This window comes from Penaeus vannamei, chromosome 35 (assembly GCF_042767895.1).
Source record: "Penaeus vannamei isolate JL-2024 chromosome 35, ASM4276789v1, whole genome shotgun sequence".
NCBI classification, from domain to species: Eukaryota; Metazoa; Arthropoda; class Malacostraca; order Decapoda; family Penaeidae; genus Penaeus; species Penaeus vannamei.
Genome location: NC_091583.1, coordinates 14314102 through 14329508, shown reverse-complemented (window position 1 = coordinate 14329508; position 15407 = coordinate 14314102). Strand labels below are relative to the sequence as shown.

Below are 15407 nucleotides of genomic sequence, written 5' to 3'. Positions count from 1 at the left end.
GGAATTGCTGTCTCTGTAATCTTTATTCTTTTGTTCACTATTTGAAGAAGTAGTTGCTGGAGGTGTGGCCTCGTCGTCCAAAGAGCACACGTGTGCCTCACAAATGAAGAACACATAGTTGTCGAGCTCCAGAAGTTTCCTTGTCACTTCCAGACCCCGCACCTCAAACGGCTTTGCCTTTGGAGCTTCAGGAGCAGGCTGGAACCCGGAGGCGCGAGGCGTCGGGCTGCGAGGACGAGGCTCGAGTTTGATTCGGAAATCTCGACGCAGCCGTCCGCCTTCGACATCATTTCCAGCCTTCTTTCTTTCAATCATCATCGAGAACTTATCATTTTTTTGGCTTAAAAATCATCACTATCAAAAATTTCTATCACCAATATTGCACTTTTATTTTCTAAAAAAAAAAAACTTTAAATTCTTAGTTTAATATCGAGTTATACATCTCCAGGTCCATGGCGGTGCTGAGGGTCGGGGTGAGGGAGAGTGCAACATCTTCTGGAGAGGTGGACGTGAGAGGGAGTTGCTGGGCGTGCATGTCATTGGATTGTGTGGGCGTGAAGTGGAAATTTCTGTTTAAATAGGCACGCCCATCTGGGGAGAAATCACCATAACGTTAAGTCGCAGCTTTGGTATCCCCTGCCCCTCCTCCCGCCGACGCTGAGGAGGTGGAAGAGGACGAGGAGGAAGCGTTGGTGGCTGCTCCGGCGGGGGTGTTGCCCGCCGACGCCTGGTCCTTGTTGGTCTTCTTGTCGTCTTGCTGCTGCTTTAACTTCTCCTGCTCTTCCCGCTCCCGGCGCACCTGCTCGTTGATCTCCTTCACCGCCCGCAGCTCCTTCTTCAGCTTCATTCGCCGGTTTTGGAACCAGATTTTTACCTGCAAGAGAGGAGGCGAGTCAGTGGGGCCAAGTTGACGGCGATTACTGGTAATTGAGTTATTTGCCTCGGAACGCCACGAGGAACGGCCTCATGCAAGGAAGTCATCGGAGGCAATCAAGGTTTATGAAATATATTCCTGTAAAGTTTAACGTCTCAAGATAATGCCTCATATGATATCGTAACACGTGAATTTATCATTATCTCTGTCGATAAACAGACAGACACTTTGAGGATTATTATTTTTTCCACAAAACAAATTGCCCAACTATATTATCTAAAGTAGAATGATGAGGTCACATAAGACAAACAGGAAATTGGTACATGGATATATATAATATGTATGCGTAAATGGCAAAAAAAATATCTTGAATCTTGTTACTTTGATGTTAATTTTGAATGAAGTTCAAGAAAAACTCCTTTCGAAGCTACAGACTCTGCACAAGTAAGTAGGCACTTTAGCTAAAATGACTAGATGAAAGTTGCAAGCAAATTAGACTAAATTGGCTTATTTACCTGCTTGAAATCTATTAGACTATTAGTGGCAATATTGCACATAATACCATGGTCGTAATCAGAGGAGGGGGAAGGGGGGAGGGGGGAAAGAGGGAGATGGAGGCCTTGTTTATAATTATCTTTCACGATCATTAAGCCCAGCTCTCATCGCCTGCCGATGACAGTGCAACATGCAAGGCAATTAAATAACGGCCAGACACACTCTCTTTTTTATGGCTCCTCCTTTTCTCTCCTTCACACTCTCCCCTCTCCGCCCTTCCCCCTTCCCTTCCTTTGGTGACATCACGTTCACCCGTTTCGTACATATCACACGCTGAGGGGGAAGCAATTATGCAATTTTGGGATACCTTGTTATGTGCGGGTAATATTTTTCATTGCCGTGACTCGATCTTCGGTTAATTCCTCGCCTCTCTTTGTTTTCTTTTCTCTTCACTTTTTTCACAATGCTCTCACTTTTGTTCCACGTCGCTGAATCTCACTTCCTCTCTCTTTTTTGTTTCTGTCTCTTTCTCTCTCTCACTTATTTATCACTCTCACGCATTCTCTCGTCCTCTCCTTCCCTCACCCTCTCCCTCTCTCACCCTCTCTCTCTCGTACTCTCCCTCTTTCTCTCGTACTCTCCCTCTCTCACCCTCTTTCTCTCGTACTCTCCCTCTCTCACCCTCTTTCTCTCGTACTCTCCCTCTCTCACCCTCTTTCTCATAGTCTCCTTCCCTCACCCTCTCCCTCTTCCTCAATCCCTCTGTCTCCCTTTTATACCCTCTCTCTCTCGTACTCCCCCTCCCTCACCCTCTCTGCCTCCCCCTTCTCCCTCTCTCTCACTCTTAAAATTGGAAGCAGTTGATCGACATATTGGTTGGTTTAGTTGACATAAATCATGTAGTAGCATGAATTGAGGTTCTTAGAAGAGTGTGCTATCCATGTCATGGAATTTCCTAATGTCATGTTAGCTTTTTTAACCCTTTTTTTTACTATCTTCTTTTACTCTCTCTTTTCTCTCGGTCTGTCCCCCTCTCTCGTTTTTACCATCATTATACTACGTCAATGACTTATCCGAGGTAAAACTTTTATGAATATAGTTTAACAATCTCTCTCTCTCTCTCTCTCTCTCTCTCTCTCTCTCTCTCTCTCTCTCTCTCTCTCTGTCTCTCTCTCCCTCTCTCTCTATCTCTCTCTGTCTCTCTCTCTCTCCCTCTCTCTCTTCCTCTTTCTCTCTCTCTCTCCATATCTTTTTGATTCAGGATTTGACTTCTTGAAAGCTGTATTGAACACACAAGAGTAAGTGAATATGAAGAAAGTATGCGTTCCCGTGTAATGATATGATGTGCTAGAAATGAGAGGAAATGACGAAGAGGAAATTGTAAATAACGGTAAAAAAGGGAGATAGTAATAATAGGTCAGAACCGCTGTATGAAGGAAGGAAAGTCATCTTGTAAGCCTGCGAAGAACAGAGAGAATGTTCAATTTTTGGTTAGTTTATAAAGTATGTTCCTCATTTTCGCTCCCACTTTTTTATATATAATCAGTCTGTAAATACTACTTTATTATGCAAGCGGCGACCACCTGTTCTTGTTCTTTGCTTTGTTTTTTTTTCTTTCTTTTTTTCCTTTTTTTTCCAAAGTAATATATAATGCATCGGTTTCTCCGCGTCCCGTTAATGTTTATTTGTCACGTGTCATGTCTAGAGGGTCGAAGAACCGGCGCCAGACAGAGGCCAGCCAGCAAAACACAGGAGGGGGGGGAGGGAAGACGGGAGAGGGGGTAGGAAGGCCGGGAGAGGGGTTAGGAAGGCCGGGAGAGAGGGGGGAGGTAAAGCCGGGAGAAGAGGGTAGGAAAGCCGGGAGAGGGGGGTAGGATGGCCGGGAGAGGGGGATAGGAAGGCGGGAGAGGGGGGGACGGCCGGGAGAGGGGGGAGGGAAGGGCGGGAGAAAGGGGAGGGGGAGGGAGGAAGGGCGGGCGAGAGGGAAGGGGGGTGCTTGCACGTGGGATCGGAGAGGGGGGTGAGGGGGGGTCACAGTTGCTGAAGGGAGTAATGGGGGGGGGGGGTATGGGTTAGAGGGGAAAGGGGTGGAGATAAAGTTGAAATGGACACATGCACATATTTGTGTTGGAGGGGGGAAAGGGGGGGGGAGGTACAAGAGCTGGCTTGTGAAGCAGAGGGGGGGGGGGGGAGGTGGAGGGGGGCGCTTTTTGTGTTTTTTGTCTTATGGTGGGGGGGGAGGGGGCTTACGGGGTTGATGTAAAGCGGGTTGGAGAGGGGGCAGCAACACACGATAATATTACCGGGTCAAAATGCAAACTGCCAATTACGATCCAATAAGATTTTGAGCAAATTATAGCACAGTTTGAGTTACTTCCCCATCGGGTAGGGTGGGGTGTCGGGTAGGGGGTGTGGGGGGTGGGGGTGGAGGCGTTCTTTCTGGGTCCTGCACATCTCAAATTTTCTTCTGAACATTTTAGGAGGTGCATAAGTATCATTAGAAAATGTTCAGACTCTAAACGACGCCAAATATCAAAAACAAAATACACACGGGGAAAGATTTGCCTCTAAACCAGAATCATACGGCCATGTACGTCGCCAAGTTGACGCGTAAAGATGCCTTTTGCCTGGCAATGGTCAATACGTCAAGGTCATGATAGTCGACAATCTCACACTCGCCTAACGGAAGAGAAGCCCTAAGAGCCACTCGCGCTCGTCACTCTCTCCCTCGGGCATGCAAGCAGTGACTACCGAAACGCGCCCTTTCGGAAACGCTATCGACGTCGCATAAGATCACTTGACGTCTCCACTTTGATCCGACGGCGCAGCGGACGTCTTGCGTGATCGAGGGTCGTTCCAACAGCTGATCGACGCTAAAAGACACTCGGCCTTTCCTCCCGCCCACGCCTTCCCCGCCCACGCCCTCCCCGCCCCCTCTCGCCCCCCTGAAGCGAAGGAATCATCCCTGGCATCCGTCCGGCCACCTGGTGCGAGAGCCACATCGGGGGAGAAGTATTTATAATATCATTCAATAATTATCTACCGGCAGAGCGGTTTACAGACGGGGAAAATTGCTCGGTTAATTGTCCGCGCTTTGGTGATCATTTTTGCAGATAGGAGAGACATGAAGAGACTGGTAAATAGTGGAGGTGAGAGACAGGTAAGAGGGAGTGGATAGAGGGTGGGTGTTGAGGGAGAGAGGGAGGGAGGGAGTAGGAGAGGAGTGCTGGAAAGAGGAGGGGAAAGAAGGAGCAGGGGAGGAGAGGGGGAAGGTTTGGGTGAGCTTTGGGAGAAAGAGGTGAAGGGCTGAATTAAAGAATTAGGCGACAATTGTTGTGTCTTATAACTCTTCTCTCTCTCTCTCTCTCTCTCTCTCTCTCTCTCTCTCTCTCTCTCTCTCTCTCTCTTTCTTTTCCATTTTTTTTCTTTTCTCTTTGTTTTCTTCCTTTTTTCTCCCTCTTTCTCACTCCTTCCGTCCTTATCTCCTTCCCTCCCTCATACTCTTCCTCCCCCCCTCCCTGCTTATCGCCCATACCTCCCTCCTAGTCTCCTTCCCTCCCTCCTACCCTCCCTTCCTCCCTCCTCCTCTCCCTTCCTCCCTCCTCCTCTCCCTCCTCGCACACACCCTTTTAGCCAGATATCAATCGTCGTTTAGCTGACACTGGCAGACACCCGACTTGAGGTAGAGTTGAAAATGCTTGGGGGTGCTTTGTCATTCCCGCCCTTAAGAACAGTTTCGAGCAGGTTACCGCAAAAGTGCATTAATTCATAATTTACAATCGCTACATGAATACTTTGGCCTCTGATGTTTACTCCCTCTCTCTTTCTCTCTCTCTCTCTCTCTCTCTCTCTCTCTCTCTCTCTCTCTCTCTCTCTCTCTCTCTCTCTCTCTCTCTCTCTCTCATACTGTGTGTGTTTTTGGTCTAGAGATTTAGTTGGATTGTGATCAGTAAATGGTTTGTTTTGTTACCGTCTTCTTGGAGTTTTTAACATCTGTCTTGCTCAGGCTTGGTATGAACTTGGGAAGAATGGTTTGAATTTGGAGGATGATGTTAATTAGTCTGATTATATTTTTGCTTGTTTCTTTTTTCTTTCTCTCTCTCTTTATCATTATGTTTCTGTCTCTCTGTCACTGTTTCTCTCTGTCACTGTTTCTGTCTCTCTCTCTCTCTCTCTCTCTCTGTCTCTCTCTCTCTCTCTCTCTCTTTCTCTCTCTCTGTATCTCTCTCTCTCTCTCTCTCTCTCTCTCTTTCCCCATCCCGTGTAACTATATACCTGTCAACTTCTATTTCAATCAGTGTGTTTACCTGTGCTTCTCTTATCTCCCATCAATCTATCCCAACCCTCCCCCCACCTATTCCTCCCACCCAGTCCCTCCCTCCTTCACCCCCTTCCTAAAAAAAACGTAAAATCTTGGCCCTCAAACTTAACTACAAAACGTAAGCACTTGTCTACCTCACAGGTGTTACAGAACAACGATTCATTTGCATAAAATGGATATACAACGGAAAGGGGCATTCACCTTGAAATCTACACCCAGGGAAATGGCTCCGGGCACGCGTTACCGACAAAAACACGAAAGGATAACGTAACTCGTGGGATATAGCTGGGAGATCTACGACAGGGGGGGATGGGCGGGGTAGGGGGGCAGTTGGTGAAAGAGGGGAGTGGGCGGGGGAGGGGGTGGGGGGGGAGTCAGCTGGTGAAGGAGGGAGATGGGAAACGTTAATAGGAGGAGGTGAAGGGGAGGAGTGAAAGAGTGAGGGGAGAGAGAGGGAGGGGGAGAGGAATGGAAACGAAAGGAGAAGGGGGGAAGGGGGGAAGGGGAGAATGTTAATAAGAGGAGGTGAAGGGGAGGAGTGAAAGAGTGAGGAGAGAGAAGGAGGAATAACGGAGAGGGGGAGGATTGGAAACAATTGAAGGATGCAGTGAAAGGAAAAACGGGAAGGGGAGAATGTAAATACCAACGGATGAGGAGAGGAAGTGAAAGAGTGAGGGGAGAGAGAGGGAGGAATAAGAGAGAGAGAGAGGATTGGAAACAATAGAAGGAGGGAGAAGGAAAAAGGGGAAGGGGAGAATGTTAATACGAGAGGGTGAGGGAGGAAAGAGGGATAAAGGGAAACAGGGAGGAAAATGGAAGAAAGGAACAGAGAGAACGTAAAAAGAGGAGAGGATGGAAAAGGAGGAAGAAGAGAGTAAAAATAAAGGTCAGAAGGGAAAACAGAAGGCTGAAGGAGGCTAAAAGAAAAGAGCAGATTAGGAGAGAGAGAAAGCCTGAATATGAATAAATAAGTAAATAAACAGAAAACAAACAAATAGATAAATAAATAAATAAGCAAATAAATAAATAAATACTTAAATAAATAAATAAATAAATAAATGAATACATAAACAGATAAACAAACAAATAAATAAATAAACATATGTACATATAAAACCCACACATAAATCATATTAAAAAAAAAACAAACTCGCGTAGCCAGTCGACGGCGAGAGGGCGCTGCGATCGAACAAATTTACGTCGCAGTCTTTGGCGGATTTCGCTAATTTTAAATATGGTTTTCCAGGACTCTGCCTTTTACTCCGCTGGGAAAGGGGGAGAAAATATGAAATAAAACGTAGAGACATAATCATACAAAAGGGGTCCGGGGTCAGGTAGGAGAAAGGGGAAAAAGGGGGAGAGGGGAGAGTGGTAAGGGGAATGGGAAGGGGAGAAAGGAGAAGGGAGAGGAGAGAAGGGAAAGGGGGGAGGGGGGGAGGGACAGGAGAGAGGGAGGGGAGAGGGGAAAGGGAAGAAGAGAAAGGGGAGAGGGGACAGAAGAGAATGGAGAGGGGAGCGAGGAGAGGAGAGGGAAGGGAGGTTGGAAAGGGAAGAGGGAAAAGGGAGGAGTGAAGTGAGAAAAGGAGAGAGGAGGGAGGGGGGGGGTAGAAGGGAGAGGAGAATGGGGAGAGAGGAGTGAGGAGAGAAGAGGAGAGGGAAGGGGAGAAAAGAGAGGGGATTTACCACGAGGTAAAAAATGCCTCAAGTCTCAAGATATGTTACTTGAATATATATCTTAAACGATTATGAACCCTGAGAGATCAGTTTTGAAAGAAAAGGAGGAGGAAGAGGAAGAGGAGGTTGACGAGGAGGTGGAGTAGTAAGAGGAGTAGGAAAACGAAAAGAAGAAGAAGGAGGAGGAAAAGGAGAAGGAGACGAAGTAGAGAAGGAAGAAGTAGAAGAGGAAGAGGAGGAGCTGGAAAAGAAGGAAGAGAAGGGAGGAGTAAGAGGTAGAAGAGGAAGAGGAGGAGGAGGAGGAAGAAGAAGAGAAGGAGGAGGAAGAGAAGAAGATGAAGAAGGAGGTGTAAGATGTTGCTCTAATAGACTGGCAATATGTCCTTAAGGCATTATTGGCAGTTTGACTGGTTTTGGGCAAGTTGAACACCCTAGAGAGAGAGAGAGAGAGAGAGAGAGAGAGAGAGAGAGAGAGAGAGAGAGAGAGAGAGAGAGAGAGAGAGAGAGAGAGAGAGAGAGAGAGAGAGAGAAGAGAGAGAGAGAGAGAGAGAGAGAGAGAGAGAGAGAGAGAGAGAGAGAGAGAGAGAGAGAGAGAGAGAGAGACAGAGACAGAGAGAGAGAGAAACAAAGAAAACAGAATTCAAAAAACGAAAACAACAACAACGAAAACATATCACCCCCCTCAAAAAAAAAAAAAAAAAAAAAAAAAAAAAATCCCTAAATGACTATTCAAACTTGTTCCCAACATTTGCAAGTTCATCCGTCACGCCCGAAAATTCGTCGCCGCAAATGTGTGAACATTAAAAGAAATTGATGGTCATGACAACGATAACATCCATCCCCTCTCCATAGGGCTTACTTACATCGAGCCACATCCGCTTTTAACTCATCATGTGGCCTTCCCGCTAAGCATCGTAAAATCTTTATTGACAATTAGGATGATTTTTCAAAATTATGTGGACTTGTGGGGGTGGGGATGGGTGGGGTTGGGGGGGTTGGGGAGGTGTTTGTGTGGGTGTGGGGGGGGGGGGGGGGGTGTGCGTGTGTGTGTGTGTGTGTGTGTGTGTGTGTGTGTGTGTGTGTGTGTGTGTGTGTGTGTGTGTGTGTGTGTGTGTGTGTGTGTGTGTGTGTGGAATTCATGTCGAACAAATTGCATTGTGTGTGCGGTGTGTGTGTGTGTGTGTGTGTGTGTGTGTGTGTGTGTGTGTGTGTGTGTGTGTGTGTGTGTGTGTGTGTGTGTGTGTGTGTGTGTGTGTGTGTGTGTATGTATGTATGTTTGTTTTTGCTTTCGATGATTTGAATAGATCATAGTACATAAATAAGGATAAATAAAAGTATAAAGATCCTCCAGTATTGACGTCAAACAATGGCTTTTCACTTATAAGAATCCCCAAAAGAAACACAAATATACCCTTTACCACCAACATACCTCAAAAACATTCATAATCCTACTCTCCCTAAAGTCATTACTTAAAATCTAACCACGCATTGCTCCCTCAAAAGAAATTCACCGTACCTCCTCCCCTCCACTCCCCCCCCCCCAAAAAAAAAGAGAGAAATAATAATAATAATAAATTCCGTGCTTTCTGAACTGGAAAAGATCCTTTGAACAGTTTCCCGTCTTAACTGTTCATCAACTGAAGGTCAACGACATGGTTCTACTCAAGCCACTAAGTCTCTGTTCAATTGAAGTATTTTGAATTTTATTCCGTGAGGGGCTGGATGTTACTGAACTTTCTTGTAGTAAAAGGAATTTGCTGTGAACGAAGTCTATAAGTTAAGAAAATTGAATCTACTGCTGCTATAAAGAATAAGAAAAAGTCTAAGTCTAAGAATATGTATAAGTATAAGTATAAGAATATGTATAAGAATAAGTACAAGAATAATAATGAATATAAGAAGGGAAAAATAGTGAATATACTTTATGATTATAGGAATAAGCATAAGTGTAATATAAGAAAAATGAAAATAAGAATAACTTGAGAGAGAAAAGAGAGAGAACCGGATCATAAATAAATGAATAAACAAGGAATAACTAGGCAAATCAATAAACGAAAAAACAAATACATGAGCAGATAAATAAAACAACAAAGGGCAACAGCAAATAAACAAATGAAAGTGATGATAAACAAAAACATAAATACAATATGAAACGCTTCCACTCAACAAGAAAGTGATAAAAAGAAAATCTTTTACATAAAAAAGAATACACACGCAAATAATGATGATGATAATAATAATAATAATAATAATAATAATAATAATAATGATAATAATAATAATAATAATAATGATAATAATAATAATAATGATAATAATGATAATGATAATGACAATGACAATGACAATAACAACGATAAAGATAATGATAATGATAATGATAATGATAATGATTATGATAATGATAATAATAATGATAACAATACTGATAATAATAATGATAATAATAAATAAACAAATGAATAAATAAATAGATAAATAAATAACTAATAACAACAACGAAGAAGACAGATGAAAAATGAAAGGTCATTGAAGACCGTGATGGCCACCGATCGTCAAAAATATAGTTTTGGGTTTTCAGTCACTCCTGCTTTCATTTCGCTGCCTGTCTGTTCTGGTAATCATACACATTAGGGAAAAGTAATTCGGGTATTTAGGCATCTGTTCGACGTTGTCTTCGAATACCGTTCTTTGTTAGTGCATCGGGGAAGCAACATTGGCATTGCAATTACGAATTATGAATGCATGATGGATAGGCGCATTTGCATAACCAAGAATGAAGCAAAGAAGAAGAGAGGAGAAGAGAGAAGGATATAAATCTTTCATTCATACTGTCAAACTTTTTTTTTCTTTCTTAAATTCCCTAAACAAACCGTTTCTTAACCGCGACCTGCACTTACTAATTACCCCCGGCCGTTGTTTTAATAACCCAACCACCAAACAGCGGGGACGGTAAGAGTCTCTCGGCAGGCAACTCGGATATTGCAAAGCTGCATGAAATTATAGCATTTACGACGATTTAAATCATTTATATACAGTTTGCGGTTTGAGGTTGGAGTGGCGGTGCAGTTTTTAGTCGCTATGGCCATTTCCTAACGGCTCATTTAGGTAGCTTGCATTACTTTCATAAACAGGTCATAAAATCGATTGTCCTGTGTTGATATGAGCCATAAAGCCCCTTTATTAGTTCGCGAATCGCCGTAATGCGGTTGGTATATCATGCGTGGATAAACATAATGCCGGGGAAGGCATTTTTGTTTACGTTTTTCAAATATAGACCTATGCAAAATGCGAGGGAAATATATATGTAATTCTCGATATTAGATTTTAGACCAAATGCACCTAAAACAATGAAAGATAATAACAGAAAATCTGCATAATCACTTCGCCACATCTGCTTTCATCAGTCGCGGGCGATTAACATTAAAAAATAATCCCTGTGTGTGTAACCCGTCAGCTGGGGCCTTAACTGCCTTGCTAAATGACACGGATCACATATCAGCAAAGGCCATTCCACGCCACTACGGATTTGCGCTCGTCTCTCTAAATCGCGGGGAAATACGTGGATGACAACTAAAAAAAAGTCTTTCAAAATATTCGCCGAAATTATCCATAAGGGAAGATTCAAAGGGGAGGAATTAAAAGGAGGAAATGAAAGTAAGGGGAAAGGATAGGTAAAAAAGAAAAAGAAAATAACAGAAACATCAGAGGATTGCAACCAAATGGACCTGGTGCCTTTATGCGAATTGCAATCATTCTCGTTTGTTCTGTGGGACCTTTAGTCAGGCAGCTGACAGCTTGTGAATAACAATGATAAACTGTGGCGTGTTTGTTGTACATTACCTGGCTTGCAAACAGGTGGGGGCATGAGAACTCGTGGTGTTTCCCGTAATACTTCCGTTGGCTAAAATTGACTCGAGTTTAAACAATACAAGAGATGTTTATCGTATACAGGATAGTTTTCTTTGCTTCCTATTCCTCCTAAAAGCAGTGTATTCAAAGCAAATGGAAGGGTCAAGAGCAACTTTCTGAAGATAAGCAAAGATACAAACACCTCAGCACAAACAAACACACGCACAAAACACAACCCAATACACAATTTTTAACAAACAGCTTATGCCAGTTTATGCATCCCAAGAGAGTCTACCAGCATTCTTCTCCGGCGAGGCAAACAGGTGTGTGTAGGCGTGGCCAGTGACCTACATAATGCTGATTGATCATTAAGGGAGAAAAGTAATAAGAAAAAGGCACATGAGATTAAAAAGTACCTGATTTGTGGCTAATGATACTCTGCCCGCTGCGCCCTGTTTTCTTCCTAACTTATTTTTTTATGTGTACCAGATAATTATCTTTCTTGGTTTATTCTTAACGGCTGATTTTACCTTAGAAATCAAGTGGATTGTGCGAATAGGCAGCGGCAGTAACTCAGAAAATTTGTAAATCATCGACCAAGGTTGGTGTCTTGGCAACCGCGCTTTCGGTGGGTTTCCAATACTCATTTGACTTTGAAATGCACCGTAAAAGTTAATGTCATTTCCTGTTATATTATCGTTTTTTTCTTCTTTGTCTACTGTTATAAATGTCTCCCGATAAGTAAATTCGATGAAGATAGATTCATTGTATGGATTTTTACACGCTGATGTAGTCCTTTTTGTCTTAATAATATTGCAATCCAGGAACACAACACACGTTAAAAAAAACGAAATATTTGGAGAGAAATTTAATGTTCACCTGCTCCCAAAGGAACGCTTATTATAAACATAAATATCATCGTACAGTTTATCATGCACTATCTCATCAATCATTAACCTTATGTATTTGCAAACAGAGATCAATTCACAACTTTGCAACGATTAGTAAGCTGTTGTTGCGTTATCTAACCCACGATTACCAAGACAAGCCACCTTCTTGCCGTATTTCCAATCTCTAATCATTCCTAATCTTCGAAATGATATTATTACAAAAATACACAATTCGAAAAAATGTGCTATAAGCCTTATGCAAGATCGTGTGCTAGTTATCGAGGTTCAAGAATAATACATCTGGCAACCCGACCGTCATTATAAGCCGCTAGTTCCATAAAGTTGACATATAACCACTTATCTTTATAATGGCGTTTTTTCGGTGACGTACTTGGCATTTTGACGATATTTTTACCATAATGGTCTGAATGCGAACCCGAGGAAGAAAGCAAAGACGAAAATGATAATAACAGCAGTGATAGAAGCAGACAAAAAAAAATGCATCAGATTGTCATATCCGATATTGAGGTATTGATCCCGATTTCAACTGCCTGTTTGATTGTACGATATCTTGTGCCCGTTGACGAATTAGATAAGGAAATGAGAGTGATAAGCTCGCTGACATTAACGGAGGAAAGGTCAACCTCGCAGCGATTGCGTTCGGGACAAAGCCCTTCTGTTGAAATGATAAACAGGCACTCTCGTGTAATTTATTTTCCCGTGAATGATTAATGTCTGTATCAATACGAACGACCGATTTCGTTATTGGCTATTAGTCATAACGTTCTTTCTCTCTCTTCTGTCGTTCTTGTGTTTTCTCTTTCATTTGTTTTCGTCATATTCAATATTTCTTCTGTAAAGGAAATTACTTTAATTGACTTTTATTTCTAAAGTATTTTCTTAGACGCTGTATATTTTGAGTGTGTTTGAAAGACTCGCCTATTCTTTAACTTGAGTGAGAGATAAATAAAATATGACTCATGAATTCTTAGCCCACCCCTCTCTCCCTTCCTCCCCCCCTCCCTTTCTCTCTCTCTCTCTCTCTCTCTCTCTCTCTCTCTCTCTCTCTCTCTCTCTCTCTCTCTCTCTCTCTCTCTCTCTCTCTCTCACTCTCTCTCTCCCTCTCTCTCCTCTCTCTCTCTCTTTCCCTTTCTATCCCTCTCCCCTCTTTCTCTTTCTCCTACTTTCTCTCACTTTCTCACCCTCTCTCTCCCTCTCCCTCTCCAAACTCCGCACCAACATAGAGTACCGATATCCATTCAAGTGATCAAAACCCTTTTAAACCTCAAACAGCAACAGCCATAGAGATTCTGCAGTCCCCATTCCCCCCACCCCATCCCCCCCACCCCCCTCGCTTCAACAATGAGAGACGCAACACGCCGATCCCCTTCTGTCCATCGCAATTCTTAGTCCAGTTCTTCTCTTCTCTCCTCTCGTCACGGCGCTGCTTATCGACTTGCCATAAAGAACTAGGAGGCTGTATTGTGTCTTGACTTGGATCTCGCTCCCCGTCGCACTGATATATGATCGGGGTATAATGTCGCATAACCGGGTCCTTATGGCTCGCTTCTAACGGATAAATGTTATGGTTAGTGGGACTCGTTATTGGCGGTCTAAGGACGGAAAATGGAGGAGTTTAAGAGGGTTTATTCAAAACATGTATGAGACTTGTCTGGCTGATCCGAATGCTGGAGTGTAAGTGTCATTGACAGATGCAGAAGGGCTTTCTGAGAAGTCTTGACTGTCAGCTGGGAGGCGATGAAGAGGGTCTAGAATTCTTGTCCTATTTCTTAGTGTGTGTGTGTGTTTGATTCTCTCTCTCTCTCTCTCTCTCTCTCTCTCTCTCTCTCTCCCTCTCTCTCTCTCTCTATATATATATATATATATATATATATATATATATATATATATATATATATATATATATATATATATATACTATATCTGCCTCTCTCCATCTTCCTCCCTCCCTCTCCCTCTCCCCATCCTTCCCTCTCCCTCTCCCTCTCACTCCCCTTCCTTCCCTCCCTCCCTCCCACCAACCTACCCCCCACCCACACCCCTAACCGCCTCCCCCAACCCTCCAGACGAGGCCCCAACCACCGCACGTGCCCCTCCTGCCGACGCCCTGCCCCCTGAAGCTCCTCCCATTACACGAATTAGCATCAAGCACGAGGCCCTAATACGCAATTCTTGGGAAATAATAACAAGCATCGCCAATTGCCAGCTACGAGGGACCGCCTGGGTGACCCTATACCCCCGTTGACTGCTGCTCCGCGGTCGGTCCCAGGTGCTCGGCCCACAAATGTCTCACTTGCCGCGACGGTCGAGTATTTATTAATTTTCGGAATGGGGAATTGGATTCGGGGAGTTGCGGACTTGGAGGGTTGGGGAAGGGGGGGTGTAGAGGGTGGGGAGTGGGTGGGAGGGAGAAAGAGGGAGGGAGGGAGGGACGGAGGGAAGAAAGGTGAGAGGGATGGAGGGAAGAAGGGATGGAGAGAAGAAAGGTGAGAGGGATGGAGGGATATGGGAAAGAAGGGAGGGTGGGAAGAAGGGAGAGAGGTGAAAGGGGTGGAGGGAAGGAGGGAGGGAGAGATGAGGGGAAGAATAGAGGGAAAGAAGGGATAAAAGGGAGGAATTAGGTCGAATGGTGGTACAGCAGAGAATAAAATGCGCTTTTACGTTTTATACACATTCATATGACCGTAACATTATCATTAATATAAGCATTATCATGAGCATTGCTGCACGTAGGTGAATGCATGTTTCTAAAACATGATGATTTTGCACATTTAGTCTTACTCATTAAGAAGAAAAAAGAGTGAAAGAGAGAAAAAAAGAAAAAGAAAAAAAAAACTGGCTATGAACATAATGATAAAAAATAGCAGGCTTAGTGTAACTGCAAAGCAAAGTTCGGGTATTTGCAGAAGTAAAGTTTGGCTCATGCATGTGTTCTGTGAAATGCTGATTGTGACACATGCTAACGGTTACAGCATCGCCGAAAATATATTCCTTCATTAGGGATCCAACACATACATCGCTTTGGCTCGATTGAATCGGACTTTTTTTTTTAAACCTTTTCCTTTTTTTGTCTGTCTTTATTGCAATCGTATTTGGATACTTTTGAACATTTGGAGGAAAGAATTAGAGTGGGGTGATCAGGTGGGGGTAGGGGGGGGGGCAGGGTGGAGGTTGTTTGGGGGGAGGGGGAAGAGGAGGGGAGAATAAATAGGAGGGAGGGGAGGCGAGAGAGGAGGAGGGAGGGAGGGAGGAATTAAAAAGGTGTCGGAATTCCGCCGAA

General features: G+C 43.8%; 1 protein-coding gene across 2 annotated transcripts in view; it reads right to left on the bottom strand.

The window, feature by feature from the left end:
* Positions 1–398: 398 nt before the first annotated feature.
* Positions 399–15407, bottom strand: part of LOC113819991 (homeobox protein abdominal-A homolog) — a 204394-nt gene continuing 189385 nt past the window's right edge. For both annotated transcript variants that reach the window (XM_070113821.1, XM_070113822.1), the window contains one exon: positions 399–874. In XM_070113821.1, coding sequence (XP_069969922.1) covers positions 614–874 — 261 coding nt within the window. In that variant the 3' untranslated portion in view covers positions 399–613. The remainder of the gene's footprint in view (positions 875–15407) is intronic.